Source organism: Carcharhinus amblyrhynchos, chromosome 5 (assembly GCF_965287045.1).
Source record: "Carcharhinus amblyrhynchos chromosome 5, sCarAmb.v2.hapA, whole genome shotgun sequence".
Taxonomy (NCBI): Eukaryota; Metazoa; Chordata; class Chondrichthyes; order Carcharhiniformes; family Carcharhinidae; genus Carcharhinus; species Carcharhinus amblyrhynchos.
Window position 1 is genome coordinate 57386409 of NC_137328.1, and position 13028 is coordinate 57399436.

Sequence of the window (13028 nt, forward strand, 5' to 3'; positions counted from 1 at the left end):
CTCACCACTTCACAAACCCACCTAATCAAATATTCCTATAGGTTTTTTAACAGAATCATGCTACATGTTGGCTAGCCTTTCTTTTCAGATTACCTTCTGAGGCTGGGGCGCTACCCTGGGCTCATAGCAGTTGCATGAAACAATACAAAAAGGGAACTTCTGGCAAAAAATATTTTAAAACAATTGATACCATTTTCTGCACAAGTACTGGAGTAAGCTATTGCCCATTATGAAAAAATACACTTAGTGTCATAGAGTCATACAGCGCAGAAAAGGCCCTTTGGCCCATCGAGTTTGCACCGACAATAACTACCACTAAAGTTGCACTTATTCCATTTTCCGGCACTTTTTCCATATCCTTGAATGTTATGACATTTCAAACGCTAATCCAAATACCTTTTTTAAAAGGTTGTAAGGTTTTCAGCCTCCACTACATTCCCAGACACGGCATTCCAGATTCTAATCACACTCTGGATGAAACAATTTTTTCTCAAATCCCCTCTAAATCTCCTGCCCCTTACCCTAGAACTATGCCCCTCATGATTTCCCCTTTAGCAAGGGGAACAGCTGCTTCATATTCACCCTGTCCAAAGCCCTCATTATCTTATACATCTCAATCATTTCTCCCCTCAACCTCCTCTGTTCTAAAGAAAATAGTCCAAGCTTAGCCCGTTGAAGTGGTGGGGGCTACCTCGCTAAATATTTTTAAGAGGCGGGTTGATGGGTTTTTGATAAGAGAGGGGATTAAGGGTTATGGGGAGAGGGCGGGAAAGTGGAACTGAGCCACGACAGATCAGCCATGATCTTATTGAATGGTGGGGCAGGCTCGAAGGGCTAGATGGCCTTCTCCTGCTCCTATTTCTTATGTTCTTATGTTCTCCCCATAGTTCACATGTTCCATCCCAGGCAACATCCTGGGTGTACCTCCTCTAGTGCAATCACATCCTTCCTATAGTAAGGTGACCAGAACTGCATACAGTACTCCAGCTGTGACCTACCAAATGTTCTGCACAGCTCCAGCATAACCTCCCTGCTCTTATACTCTATACCACAAGTGATAAATGCAAGTGTCCCATATGCCTTATTAAGTACTCTATTCATCTACTGAGTCACCTTGAGGGATCTGTGAATAAGTACCTCTAGATCTATCTCTTCTCTGAGCTTCCTAGTGTCCTGCCATTCATAAAATACTCCCTAGTCCTGTTTATTCTTCCAAAGTGCATCAACTCCACACCTCAGGATTAAATACCATCTGCCATTTCTCTCCCCATCTCACCAACCCATTATATTTTCCTTAACCTACAACCACCTTCACTATTAACCACCCTACAATCTTGGTGTTATCTACAAACTTGTTTATCATTCCTCCCACATTCTCACCTACATCGTTTAAGTATATGACAAACAATAAGGAGCCCAGCACTAACCTTTGTAGTACACCACTGGACACTGGCCTCCAACCACTCAAACAGCATTCTTCCGCCATCCTTTATGTCCTATTACTAAGACAGTTTTGAATCCATCTGCCAAGTTTCCCTGAATTCCATGTGCTCCAGCCTTCTCAATCAGTCTTCCATGTCAGACCTTGCCAAAGGCTTTGCGAAAATCCATATAAACTATATCAACTACGTTTCCCTTATCCACACACTCGATCATTTTTTTGAAACATTCTATCACATTTGTTAGGCATGATCTCCCACTGACAAAGCCATTCTGACTATCCCTAATCAACCCACGCCTTTCCAAGTGGTGATTAATTCTCTCCTTCAGAATTTTCTCCAATAGTTTCCCTATCACTGATGTGAGACTCAGCAGTCTGTAATTTCCTGGTTCATTTCTACCATCGTTCCTGAATAGTGGAATCACATTAGCCATCTGCCAGTCCACTGGCTCTTCCTCCATGGCCAGAGAGGAATTAAAAATTTGCGTCAGAGCCTCTGCAATTTTCTGTCTCACCTTCCATAGCAGCTGGGATGCAATGCATCTGGGCTAGGGGATTTACCTATTTTTAAGCCTCCAATACCTCCCCATTTCCTATGTCAAACTGTGCAGGTTCCTCACAGTCCTTTTTCTTGAATTCTGTGCCTACATTCTCCTTTTCTTGAGTGAAGACCAATGAGAAGTATTCATTTAACACCCTTCCAATGTCCTGAAGCTTCACACAAAGATTGCTCCCTTGGTCTCTAATGCGCTCTAGACTCTTCCTGATTAACCTCTTCCCCTTAATCTGTTTACAGGATATTTTAGAATTCTCCTAAATCTTGTTCAAAATCCTTTCTCGTGGCCCCTTTTTGTTCTTCTAGTTACTTTCTTAAGTTCCATTTTGCATTTCCTACATTCCTCTAGGGCTGCAGTTGAATTTGACTTGCTAAAAGCCTTTATCATCATCCTTACCCAGTCCTGAATTGTCCTAGACATCCAGATTTTCCTGAATTCATTGCTCCTACATTTCTCCAATAGGGAAAACATAGGACCTGAACGCTTTGTGTTTTCCTTTTGAATACCCCTCCCTCCCCACACTGCTCCGCTGTAGATTTTCTTGCAAGGAGCTGTTCCCAGTCAACTTTAGCCAGATCCTGCTTCTCCCAAACCAAAACCATATTTTGTTGGCTTCTTTTTCTTTGTCCGTAACAAACCTGAACCATGTTGTGTTCAGCATTACTTAAACTAAAATGCTCCCCCACTGATACATTGAATACTTGTCCAGCTTAATTCTCCAGATCCAGCACTGCTCTGTCCCTCAAAGTCTTCTACATACTGATTCAAAAAACTCCCCTGAATGCGTTTCAAGAAATCTTCCCTCTCTAAACCCTTTACATAATGACTATCCCAATTGTGTCGGGGCAGTTGAAATTCCCTAGTATAATTACCTGATTATTATTCTCAGTGAATTGTCTACATATTTGCTCCTCTATTTCCAATGAACCCTTTGGGGCTTATAATACACTCCCAGTCTTGTGGCTGCCCTCTTTTGTTTCCTAAGTTCTACCCTCAAAGCCTCATTTGAAGAATCTTCCAGGATATCATGTCTCCTTATTGCAGTAATTGACTCCTTAATTAATAGTGCAACACTGCCTCCCTTTTTACACCCTCTGTCTCACCTAAAGATCCAATACTGTAGAATGTTGAGTTACCAGTCCTACCCTTTCCTCAACCATGTCTCTTTGGCAACAATGTCACAATTCTATGTGTTAGTCCACACCCTTAACTTATCAGTTTTATCTGTTGCACTCCTCACATTGAAGACCATCCAGCCTTGCCTTACTGTCTTGACACCATTATAGCTGAACTCACTCTGACTTACTTTCTTTACTATAGTAGGATGTGTCTCTCCTTTACTGATGCTCTGTGTCCCCTTCCCTGCCAAACCTGTTTAAATTCCTCCTAACAGTACTGGCAAACCATAAGGGTGGTTTAAACTGTGAAGTTTATGCCCAAAATTCCAACTTCCCCATTCTTGTGTCTAATTACATGTCAAATGCTCTTTATGTTTGCAGGGCGGAATTTCTGGTTGAGATGCAGCACATTTTTGGGAACAAACATGAAAACGCTTACCAAAATTTCCTACAAGCTACATTTCTTTGGCCCACTCTGGTGTCTTCATTAATCTTTAGGGCATAAAGTGTTCTCGGGCCAAGCAGCAAAATTCATTCAGTTTTCAAAAGATACCATCAAAACAAACTCTAACCACATTTTCAACTAGCACTAAGTTTCTAGCATGTGTACCTAGCATTAACATTATTTCAGGATGAATACCTTGTTCAAATGATTGCAAAGATTGAACTTGCTATTTCTAGCTTTCACTTTAAAGATAAATGTGTTTTTATGATTTTCTTGAACTTAAGACAGTGATACTGGAGCTCTACCTTCTTAGCTTAACATGCAAAAAATAACATTACGTAAACTAAAAGGGCAATTAGGGATGAGCAATAAAAGTTGGCAATGCCTGCATCGTATGAAAGAATTAAGAAAGACAGTAATGGTTATTCATTCAAGTAACTGCTTTGTTTTTAAGTTTTAAGTTTATTTATTATTGTCACAAAATAGGCTTACATTAACACTGCAATGAAGTTACTGTGAAAATCCTCTAGCCACCACACTCCAGCACCTGTTCTAAGTCAGCACAAAATCATCTGAATGCAAATCATGTTCTTTTTGTAGTCTTTACAGACTCCTTGTCAACGGATGTCACCTAATGGATGAAAGCATCAATATTTTGATTAAAAAGCACAAAACCAGGTAATGCTGTTCTTTATTTTAATATTGACCATGGTGATGTCTTTTGCAGAATAAGTAAAGTTCTAGAATAGACAATGAAGAAAAAAGATTAGAAACAGTAGTTTGACCAAGAGATCTTTGGATTTATCTTCAGTGCAAAAACAAAGTGAGTTGAGGCATGGGAGCAGATGTTCCTCTTATTGTACATGGACATATTGCATTATATGTCACATGATTGGGCAGGAAGGATTAAATACCCATGATAACCTTCATAAATATTCTTTTGTTAGTTTAAATTAATGAGCGACTTCCATTGGTAGCATGAATTCCACGTTGTTTGTTTTCCCTTTCTGCACTGTACCCAAATAGATCATTCACCCAAACACCATTATGGAAATTCTGCTCCTAGTGTCAAAGATGTTTACATGGGAAGGACACAAAGATGCTGGGTACATTCTGGCATCCTTGACAACGCATGCGTGTTATATTTTGATCGTGCCTATTAAATTATAAGTGTATTTGTGTTTGTTGAAAGTCCTGAAAATGTTTATATTCCTAAGCAATGCTAGATCTGTTGCCTCCCTTACCTCTTCAGGGTTCCATTGTGAAGGAAGCATATGAAACAATACCACTTCCCTTGTGTTCATAGGGTTATACTGCCCACAATTGGTACTGCTCCGATTGCACTGAGATTCTTAGGGGACAATAGCTCCCTGCAGTATCCTCTGTGGCACCACCTTGACTGATCAGAGTCAACTTTCCAATTAGCAACCTTTTATCATGCAGTACAAATTGTTGCGCACTTTGAAATTTGGCATTTTTGCATCTGTCCTGATTAGCGCTAGTCAAAAAATGTTGAAATACACAACTCTATTTCCTCATCATGCTTGTGAAATTTAAAATGAAAACTGATTTTTGGAATGTTATTGAAATGAAACCTTTTCAAGCATCTAATTTTTTTCCTCAACACTTTTTCTCATTTTTATCTTCCATGTAAGTAACTTGTAAAATGTTGTCTTCTAAATAAAAAGATTGAACAGTCTTAACTGTTAATTTTACTAGAAATGGCAGGTTTTAAAGTGCAGTTTTAACCAATGTAAGATATTTATTTCTGGAGATTCAAAGATGAGCCACATTGGACTTAAAATGTTGGGCGGAATCTTACCGTATTTGTTCAAAGTGTTGGTTCCAGTGAGAACACTGGTGAGAATGCTGCCAGCGCCAATGGCACGAAATTTCATGGAATATTGAGCCTATTTAACAATTTTTTTTCACGTGATTCATGCTGTGCTTGTGGTGGCTTGCTGCTGATTCACTCGGGCCAGGAAAATTTAATCTGTTCAAACAGTCGGGCATTTGTTTTAAGCACCTCCTCAGCACTTTCCAGATCCAGTCATGGTAATAGCTGTCAGGAAGCCAGCACCAAGATTCTCCATAGGAGCCCTGACCAAACTTCTGGATGGTGTGGAACAAAGGTCTATAACTGCATTTCTGCAGACATCTGTCCATCAAGATCACAACCCTCGCCTGTTTTTATTGTTCTTAGCTGTTGTAACTGGCACCAGCTTGACATCACACCAGAGATTCCCACTGAATATTCAGTGATGGGGGAAGTCCCGGAGTGAGTGCTCGCTAATGACATGCTAATGTATTTAAAGGAGGGTCCCAGGCTTCGCAGCGTTTTTCAAATTCATTCGCCGACAAGGGGCATTGAAAATTGGTGAGTTTCTTGTTTTCTGATAGTTGATGGATTTTGCTCCCATGTTGGTGATCCCATACATGGCTAACGTGAGCTCAGAATCGGTCTCCCTAACTCTGCTTCCCTCTTCACAGATGCTACCAGTTTAACCAGCATTTTTTGTTTTTATTTCAGTTTTCTAGCGTCCTCAGAATGTCACTTTTATGATATTTTGGCTGATATATGGCTGCCTAAGGGTTTTCTAAACTCCCTTCTCTGATGTCTATAACTAGATGCTTAAATGCTTTAGACTGAGGTACCAAGCTGCTCCGCAAAATGACACTACTTCATTTGGCATTTTCTGAATCAGCAAATAAGGATGGTATAAGTTCTTTGAGAAAGTGACCAAAGAGGTGGATAGGGGTAAGGCAGTTGACGTGGTGTATATGGATTTTAGTAAGGCGTTTGATAAGGTTCACCATGGTAGGCTTCTGCAGAAAATGCAGATGTATGGGATTGGGGGTGATCTAGGTAATTGGATCAGGAATTGGCTAGCAGATAGGAGACAGAGGGTGGTGGTTGATGGTAAATATTCATCATGGAGTTCGGTTACGAGTGGTGTGCCTCAGGGATCTGTTTTGGGGCCACTGCTGTTTGTAATTTTTATTAATGATCTGGATGAGGGTATAGTTGGGTGGATTAGTAAGTTTGCTGATGACACCAAAGTCGGAGGTGTGGTAGATAGTGATGAAGGGCGTCATAGTTTGCAGGGTGACTTAGAAAGATTGCAGAGCTGGGCTGCGAGGTGGCGGATGGAGTTTAATGTGGAGAAGTGTGAGGTAATTCATTTCGGTAGGAATAACAGATGTGTTGAGTATAGGGCTAACGGGAGGACTTTGAATAGTGTGGAGGAGCAGAGGGATCTAGGTGTATGTGTACATAGATCCCTGAAAGTTGGGAATCAAGTAGATAAGGTTGTTAAGAAGGCATACGGTGTCTTGGCGTTTATTGGTAGGGGGATTGAATTTAGGAGTCGCAGCGTCATGATGCAACTGTACACAACTCTGGTGTGGCCGCACTTGGAGTATTGTGTGCAGTTCTGGTCCCCACATTACAGGAAGGATGTAGAGGCTTTGGAGAGGGTGCAGAGGAGGTTTACCAGGATGTTGCCTGGTATGGAGGAGAGATCCTATGAGGAGAGACTGAGAGATTTGGGGTTGTTTTCGCTGGAAAGAAGGCGGCTAAGAGGGGACCTTATTGAAACATATAAGATGATTAGAGGTTTAGACAGGGTGGATAGTGATAGCCTTTTTCCTAGGATGGAGAAAGCTAGCACGAGGGGGCACGGCTTTAAATTAAGGGGGGGTAGTTATAGGACTGATGTCAGGGGTAGGTTCTTTACCCAGAGGGTGGTGAGGGACTGGAATGCCCTGCCAGCTGCAGTTGTAAATGCGCCTAGTTTGGGGGCGTTTAAGAGATCTGTGGATAGGTTTATGGACGAAATGGGATTGGTTTAGATTAGTGGGTTAGTGTTTTTTTTTAAAAGCTGGTCGGCGCAACATCGTGGGCTGAAGGGCCTGTTCTGCGCTGTAATGTTCTATGTTCTATGTATATTTGGCTCAGGCTCTAGACAAAGATGTCAAATGCAGCTTTTCATTGCTAAGGATTCAATTTTGGAACCCTGCGATTCATTTTTTAGAAAGCATGAACTGCATTATGTTTCTGTTAGATGTATAATAATTAATCCGTCTAGTTCAGCAAAGAACCAAGGCATCTTCAAAACTAATTGAGGTATTAACTACTTACCTTATGTCCTGAATATGATATTTTCATTTCATAAAGTAACACTACAATCCTAAAAGACAGTATATTTGAACAGAATGGAGTCATGTGACACAAGTATATTTTCCTAAATGCCACTCAAATCTGCAGCATCTTGATATTGACATGAGTATTGATATTTGCCATAATCTTCTGTGCCTACCAGCAGCGGGAAGCTTGGTGGGTGAGAAACTTAATTTGGCAGGAGATCAAAAAGTAATTTCCTGTTGGCAGAATGAACTTCCACAATTAAGTTCTTGGGACTTTAAAGGCAGATGGAGCTGTCTCCTTGGGGATGAGGATACTCCCAGAAGACCTGGCTGATGATGCCAGTACACTGTCTGCAGAATGCCACTGAGAAGAGATACAATGCCATGCTGCCTCCACAAGGGCCGCCATCGAGCAGCCATTAGGCCAACTGAAGATGAGGTATAGATATCTGGACCATTCGGATGGGGTGCAGCAATATTTCTCAGAGAATGTGTTCTGGATCATTATTGCCTGCTGCGCCCTGCCCAACCTTACGGAACAAAGGGATGTGCTGGTTGAGGGAGATATAGAGGATTGGGATGACTCCTTCAAAAATGAAGAAGGGGAAGGTAATGGTGATGAAGAGGACCTAAATGTCACAGAGGCACATGCAAAGGCCCTTGTAAGAGTACAATATTTCAGAGAGAACCATGACAATCTAGTAGTTGTCAGATTCCAGGTGGAATAAGCTGCTGATATTCATCCTTTACTATTTTGTTTTTTAAGCTCTGTTGGTTAACAGGCTGCAGCTTCTTTTTCGTAACCTATAATTTATTTTGCTTTCATTTGCCTTGATTTATGATAGGTGAATTAAATTGCACCAGATAACATCTGCCCTGTTAGTGGTGTGATCCTTTGTATGTCTCAGGGTAGTGTCCTTGGCCCAACCATCTTCAGTTGCTTCATCAATGACCTTCCCTCCATCGTAAGAAGTGGAAATGTTTGTTGATGCATACACAATGTTCAGCACCATTCACGACTCCTCAGATACTGAAGCAGTCTGTGTCCTTGACCTGAAAAATATTTAGATTTGGACTGATAAGTAACATTTGTGCCACGCAAGTACTAGGCAATAACCATCGACAACAGAGAATCTAACAAGCCACCTCCCCCCACCCCTTGACATTCAACAGCACTACCATTGCTGAACCCCCCACTATCATTATCCTGGGGGAAGTGGGGGGGCATCAAATCATATAAAGACTGTGGCTACAAGACCAGGTCAGAGCTTGGGAATTCTGTGGAGAATAACTCATCTCCTGACTTTCCAAAGGCTATCCATCATTGACAAAGCACAAGACAGGAGTTCATGGAATGCTCTTCTGAATATTTGCCTGGATAAATACAGTTCCAAAACACTGAAGGAGCTTGTATCATCTGGGACAAGCAGCCCATTTGATTGTCACCCCATCCACCACCTTGAACATTTAGTCCATCCATCACTGACGCACAATGACAGCAATATGTAGCATCTACAAGATGCGCTGTAGCAACTCACAAAGGCTCCTTTGACAGCACCTTCTAAACCCTCAATCTCTACCATCTGCAGAAATAAGGGCAGCAGATGCATTGGAACATCACCATCTTGAAGTTCCCCTTCAAGCAACACACCATCCTAATTTGCAACTGTAGGACCAGCTGCATGCTCCAGAGGGGAGAAAACATACTTAGGATGGGATTTTCCAGCTGCGCTTGAGCCCCCCCATTCCCACCTGCTACAACTCCTGTGGCAGGCAGGATGGGAAAACTCCCCCTTAGTGTGCAGGTTTTCCTCACAGTCATTGTCCTTGGGCTTGACTGTCTCTATACTGGGCTGCAAATGGATTGATGATGGTAATTGGAAGCAGCTATAGCCTGTAGTTTGGGAACACGGAAGGAGGGGGTATTTATGTGAAGCAGTCCTGTTACCTCAATAGGTGACTGTGCACACAGCCTCTCGATGAAGTGGACAGAAGTTCATTTGGGTGATGGGAAGGCTTTCCTTCAAAATAACTAAGATCCAGTAATATTAAAGGAGCCAGGAGCACAACAGAAGGAAGCTCTAAGTTCACAGTGAGACTTCAACTACAGATTTGGCAATGGATCGTGAGAGTCAGAGCACCAAATTCCATTTGAGAGAGCTATTGAAGAGCCACCACTGTGTTGCTGGAACACAGTAATGGCATTGCTACAAATCAAAAGTAACTGCAAATCTGATTGGGAGGGTTCTGAAGCATTATGGAGGACCATACTGCTGGGCTGAGAGGCCTTTTCTGGGACCGCCTTCTAACATGTTGGTCGTGCAGAGGGTGAACAGGAATGAGCTTAAAGAAAAAGGAGGAAGACCATCTTGTGAACAAAGCCACTCAAAACCAATGCCTTAATTTGCACTGTAAAAGGGGTACTCCAAAATCATTGACAGAACATTTGCTGCATCTCAGAGTAACATATAGGAATGTAAAATTCAGGAATACAGGCAATAGTGAAGGAGGCATAACTGCAACTCGTATAGTATTCCATCAGTCAAGGCCAGTCGTGTGTTCACCAGAGTTAACATTCATAATGTCCACATAATAATCCACTCATTGACCATGAGCATATGATTGGTAATTGCTCTGTCACCTCTGATTTGGAGCACAGAACTAGCTTCACACTTTATCATCCCATGCAGGGCTCCAGATGTTACATATCAGGGATGCCATGTTGGTCACTTCGATGTGTGCACTATTAGTCTCAGGGACAAAGTTGCATCAGCCATTGTGCTGATAAACTACAGATCCTTACAGTTGTCATTGGTTATATATTCTGAGCTTCCCTTGGTGGATCCTTTAATCATTCTTGTCTTTAATGTTTCATTTCAGAAAGAAGGTAAAAGCACAAATTGATCCTGGGCTTAATGCTGCCTTTGTCTGAGTCCTAATACAATGGAGGAGGCAAAGAAAGGAGAGGCAGCGCCGTGCAGTTCCAGCAGGATGCCCCACCTGAGGGACATGGTTAAGGGGAACCAGACTATGGACGAGAGGGTCAGGAGGAGAGATCCAGACAGTGGTAGCAACTCAGCTGATCAAGGGTATACCATAGAAGAGTCTCCTATTTACAAATGAGTGAGAGACTTGTGCTTGTCTTGAACTCTAATAAATTACAGATGCCATGAAGACTTGATGCCATGTGGAGTTGTAGACTATTCCCTGCCAGTAGCATCAAAGGTGACTGCTGGCCTCGATTTTTTTCTTTTGCTGGTGGGTCTCTCAAAGCATCACTAGGGGATCTCAACATCTGAGTCTGCAACACATAGATGCACAAGGGAGATCACATGCCCTTTAAAGGAAGGGACATCATTAAGTCAGGTTTGCTTTGGACGAAGGTAGCCAGGCTGAGAGATTCACTGACTTTGCCGTCATCTCAGGCTTTCCAAGAATGCAGGTTACAATAGACTACACCCATATAGCTTTACAAGCTCCAAGGCAGCAGCCACTAATGCTTATTAACCACAAGGACTACCATTTCATCAACATGAAACTAGTATGCGATCATCAGAAGCTCATACTGCATGTTTATGCATAGTCCCCGGGAGTTGCCATGACTCCAACATCCTGAGTCACTCCCAGGTGCCTGAAATTTTTGAGGGGTCTGTAGGTCTGCTTGGATGGTTGCTTGGGAAAGGTTGATTGATGACTCCAGTATATCTCCCTCTGAGTCATTCCAAGGAGGGAGACAAAACTGCTCAGCAATGGAGCAGACCATAGCACTTCTGAAGACCAACTTGCTCTAGCCTGGTGTTTCATGACAATAAGCTCCTGATTGGGTTTCCTGCATCATCAATGTTTCGTGCCTTCGCAATCTGGCTATGCAAAGAGGTTATCCCTTGCTAGAGGATGAACTAGAAGAGGATGAGAGCTCATCAGAGGATGAGAATCTTGAGGGAAGCTGCAGAAGGTCAGTATGAGTGTAATTAAGCTATGGAGGAAGGAAGATGTGGGAGATGTGCCTTTGTCAGCAATTGAAGTATCAGGTTCCAGGAAGAATAAAGTTAAAGAAGGGCACATCGCCACTACTCTCCCAGCTCTCAATTGCCATTCCCTTTCACCTCAGGGAATGTCCAACTGCTCGCAGCAAGAACAAGTCCAGCATTCACACTTGCACATTCTGTCCTCATGAAATGTCAGACCATGATTTCTGCATTGGTCTGCATTGCCTTATGCACTCACTCTGGGAACTGAGTCCATTGAGGAACAAGAATGATGTGGAGAAGACTTGAAGTATTCACCACCAGGTAATGTTATAAACACTGCAGTGACTGAGGTAAGCAGATTTAGGGATCTCCTCCTCCCATACATGTCTTGTCTACTGCCACTACCACTGAAGTGACACAAATACTGCTCAAAAATTAAGGCTGATGAGCTGCCCTCACTCAATTTTGTTTCGTGTGGAAATGCTTACATCACACACTTCAATAAGGATTTAAACACATCTCCCTGACATCACACAATGGCGGAGAGACTAGTTCAAGTGAGTTTAACATCACATGAATGTTAATCTCACAGTGGGACACTATCACTGGGTGCAGGGTGGCTAAATCTCGACATATGAGGATTCCAATGCCGAAAATCACAATACATTCAGTTGACCAAGACATTCACATAACCAGGAAAGGTATTCACAAAAGTGAAATTTCTTTAGTGATAGCACACCTGTGACCCAAAAGTGACTTTAAAATTTCTTAACTTTCCTAACTTTACCACTACGCCTAGATGCAGGCCCCAGAGGTGGAGGTGACACACTGACTGTTACATTCTGATCTCTGCAATGAGCTTGGCGGATGACCTCTGGTGGCCTAGAACCTGGAGAGTCCCAGCCTGATAGGGGTTTCCTGCTCAGAGGCAGATTCATTCTCTTCAGTCTGAGCAGCTAGAGTACATGGGTCACAGGCAGAGGGGAATGTGAGTGGCTGCATATCCTTGAAATGTCCTGAGAGGAGGTTCTGGAGTGTCTGGTTAACATTTATCCTCTGTGGCTGCTCGAGGGTCCCACCCTGACTCCTGCAGGAGGTCGTGCACCTGGTGGTAAGTCAAGGTACCCCGTCCTCTTGTTGCCTACATCTTCATGCACTTCACCAAGTTGTGTGGCCATGGAGTGCAGGACCGAATGCAACTCTGGCAAATACTGGACCAAGATCTCTATGGTGGTCACCAACCTTCCCGTGGAGATCTCAACACACCAGCATGTCGAGGCCACGATATCAGACAGAATATGGCTGTCTCTTCCGTTATTTGCTCTAGCCTGCTGAGTGACTGCTGAATTC

The 13028-nt window shown here is 42.7% G+C and overlaps 1 protein-coding gene across 1 annotated transcript in view; it reads left to right on the forward strand.

The window, feature by feature from the left end:
* LOC145343539 (uncharacterized) overlaps positions 1–13028 on the forward strand; it is a 102592-nt gene that overhangs the window by 64119 nt on the left and 25445 nt on the right. The window contains exon 11 of the mRNA XM_080189789.1: positions 4162–4239. Within this exon, the coding sequence (XP_080045915.1) occupies positions 4162–4239 (78 nt within the window). The remainder of the gene's footprint in view (positions 1–4161; positions 4240–13028) is intronic.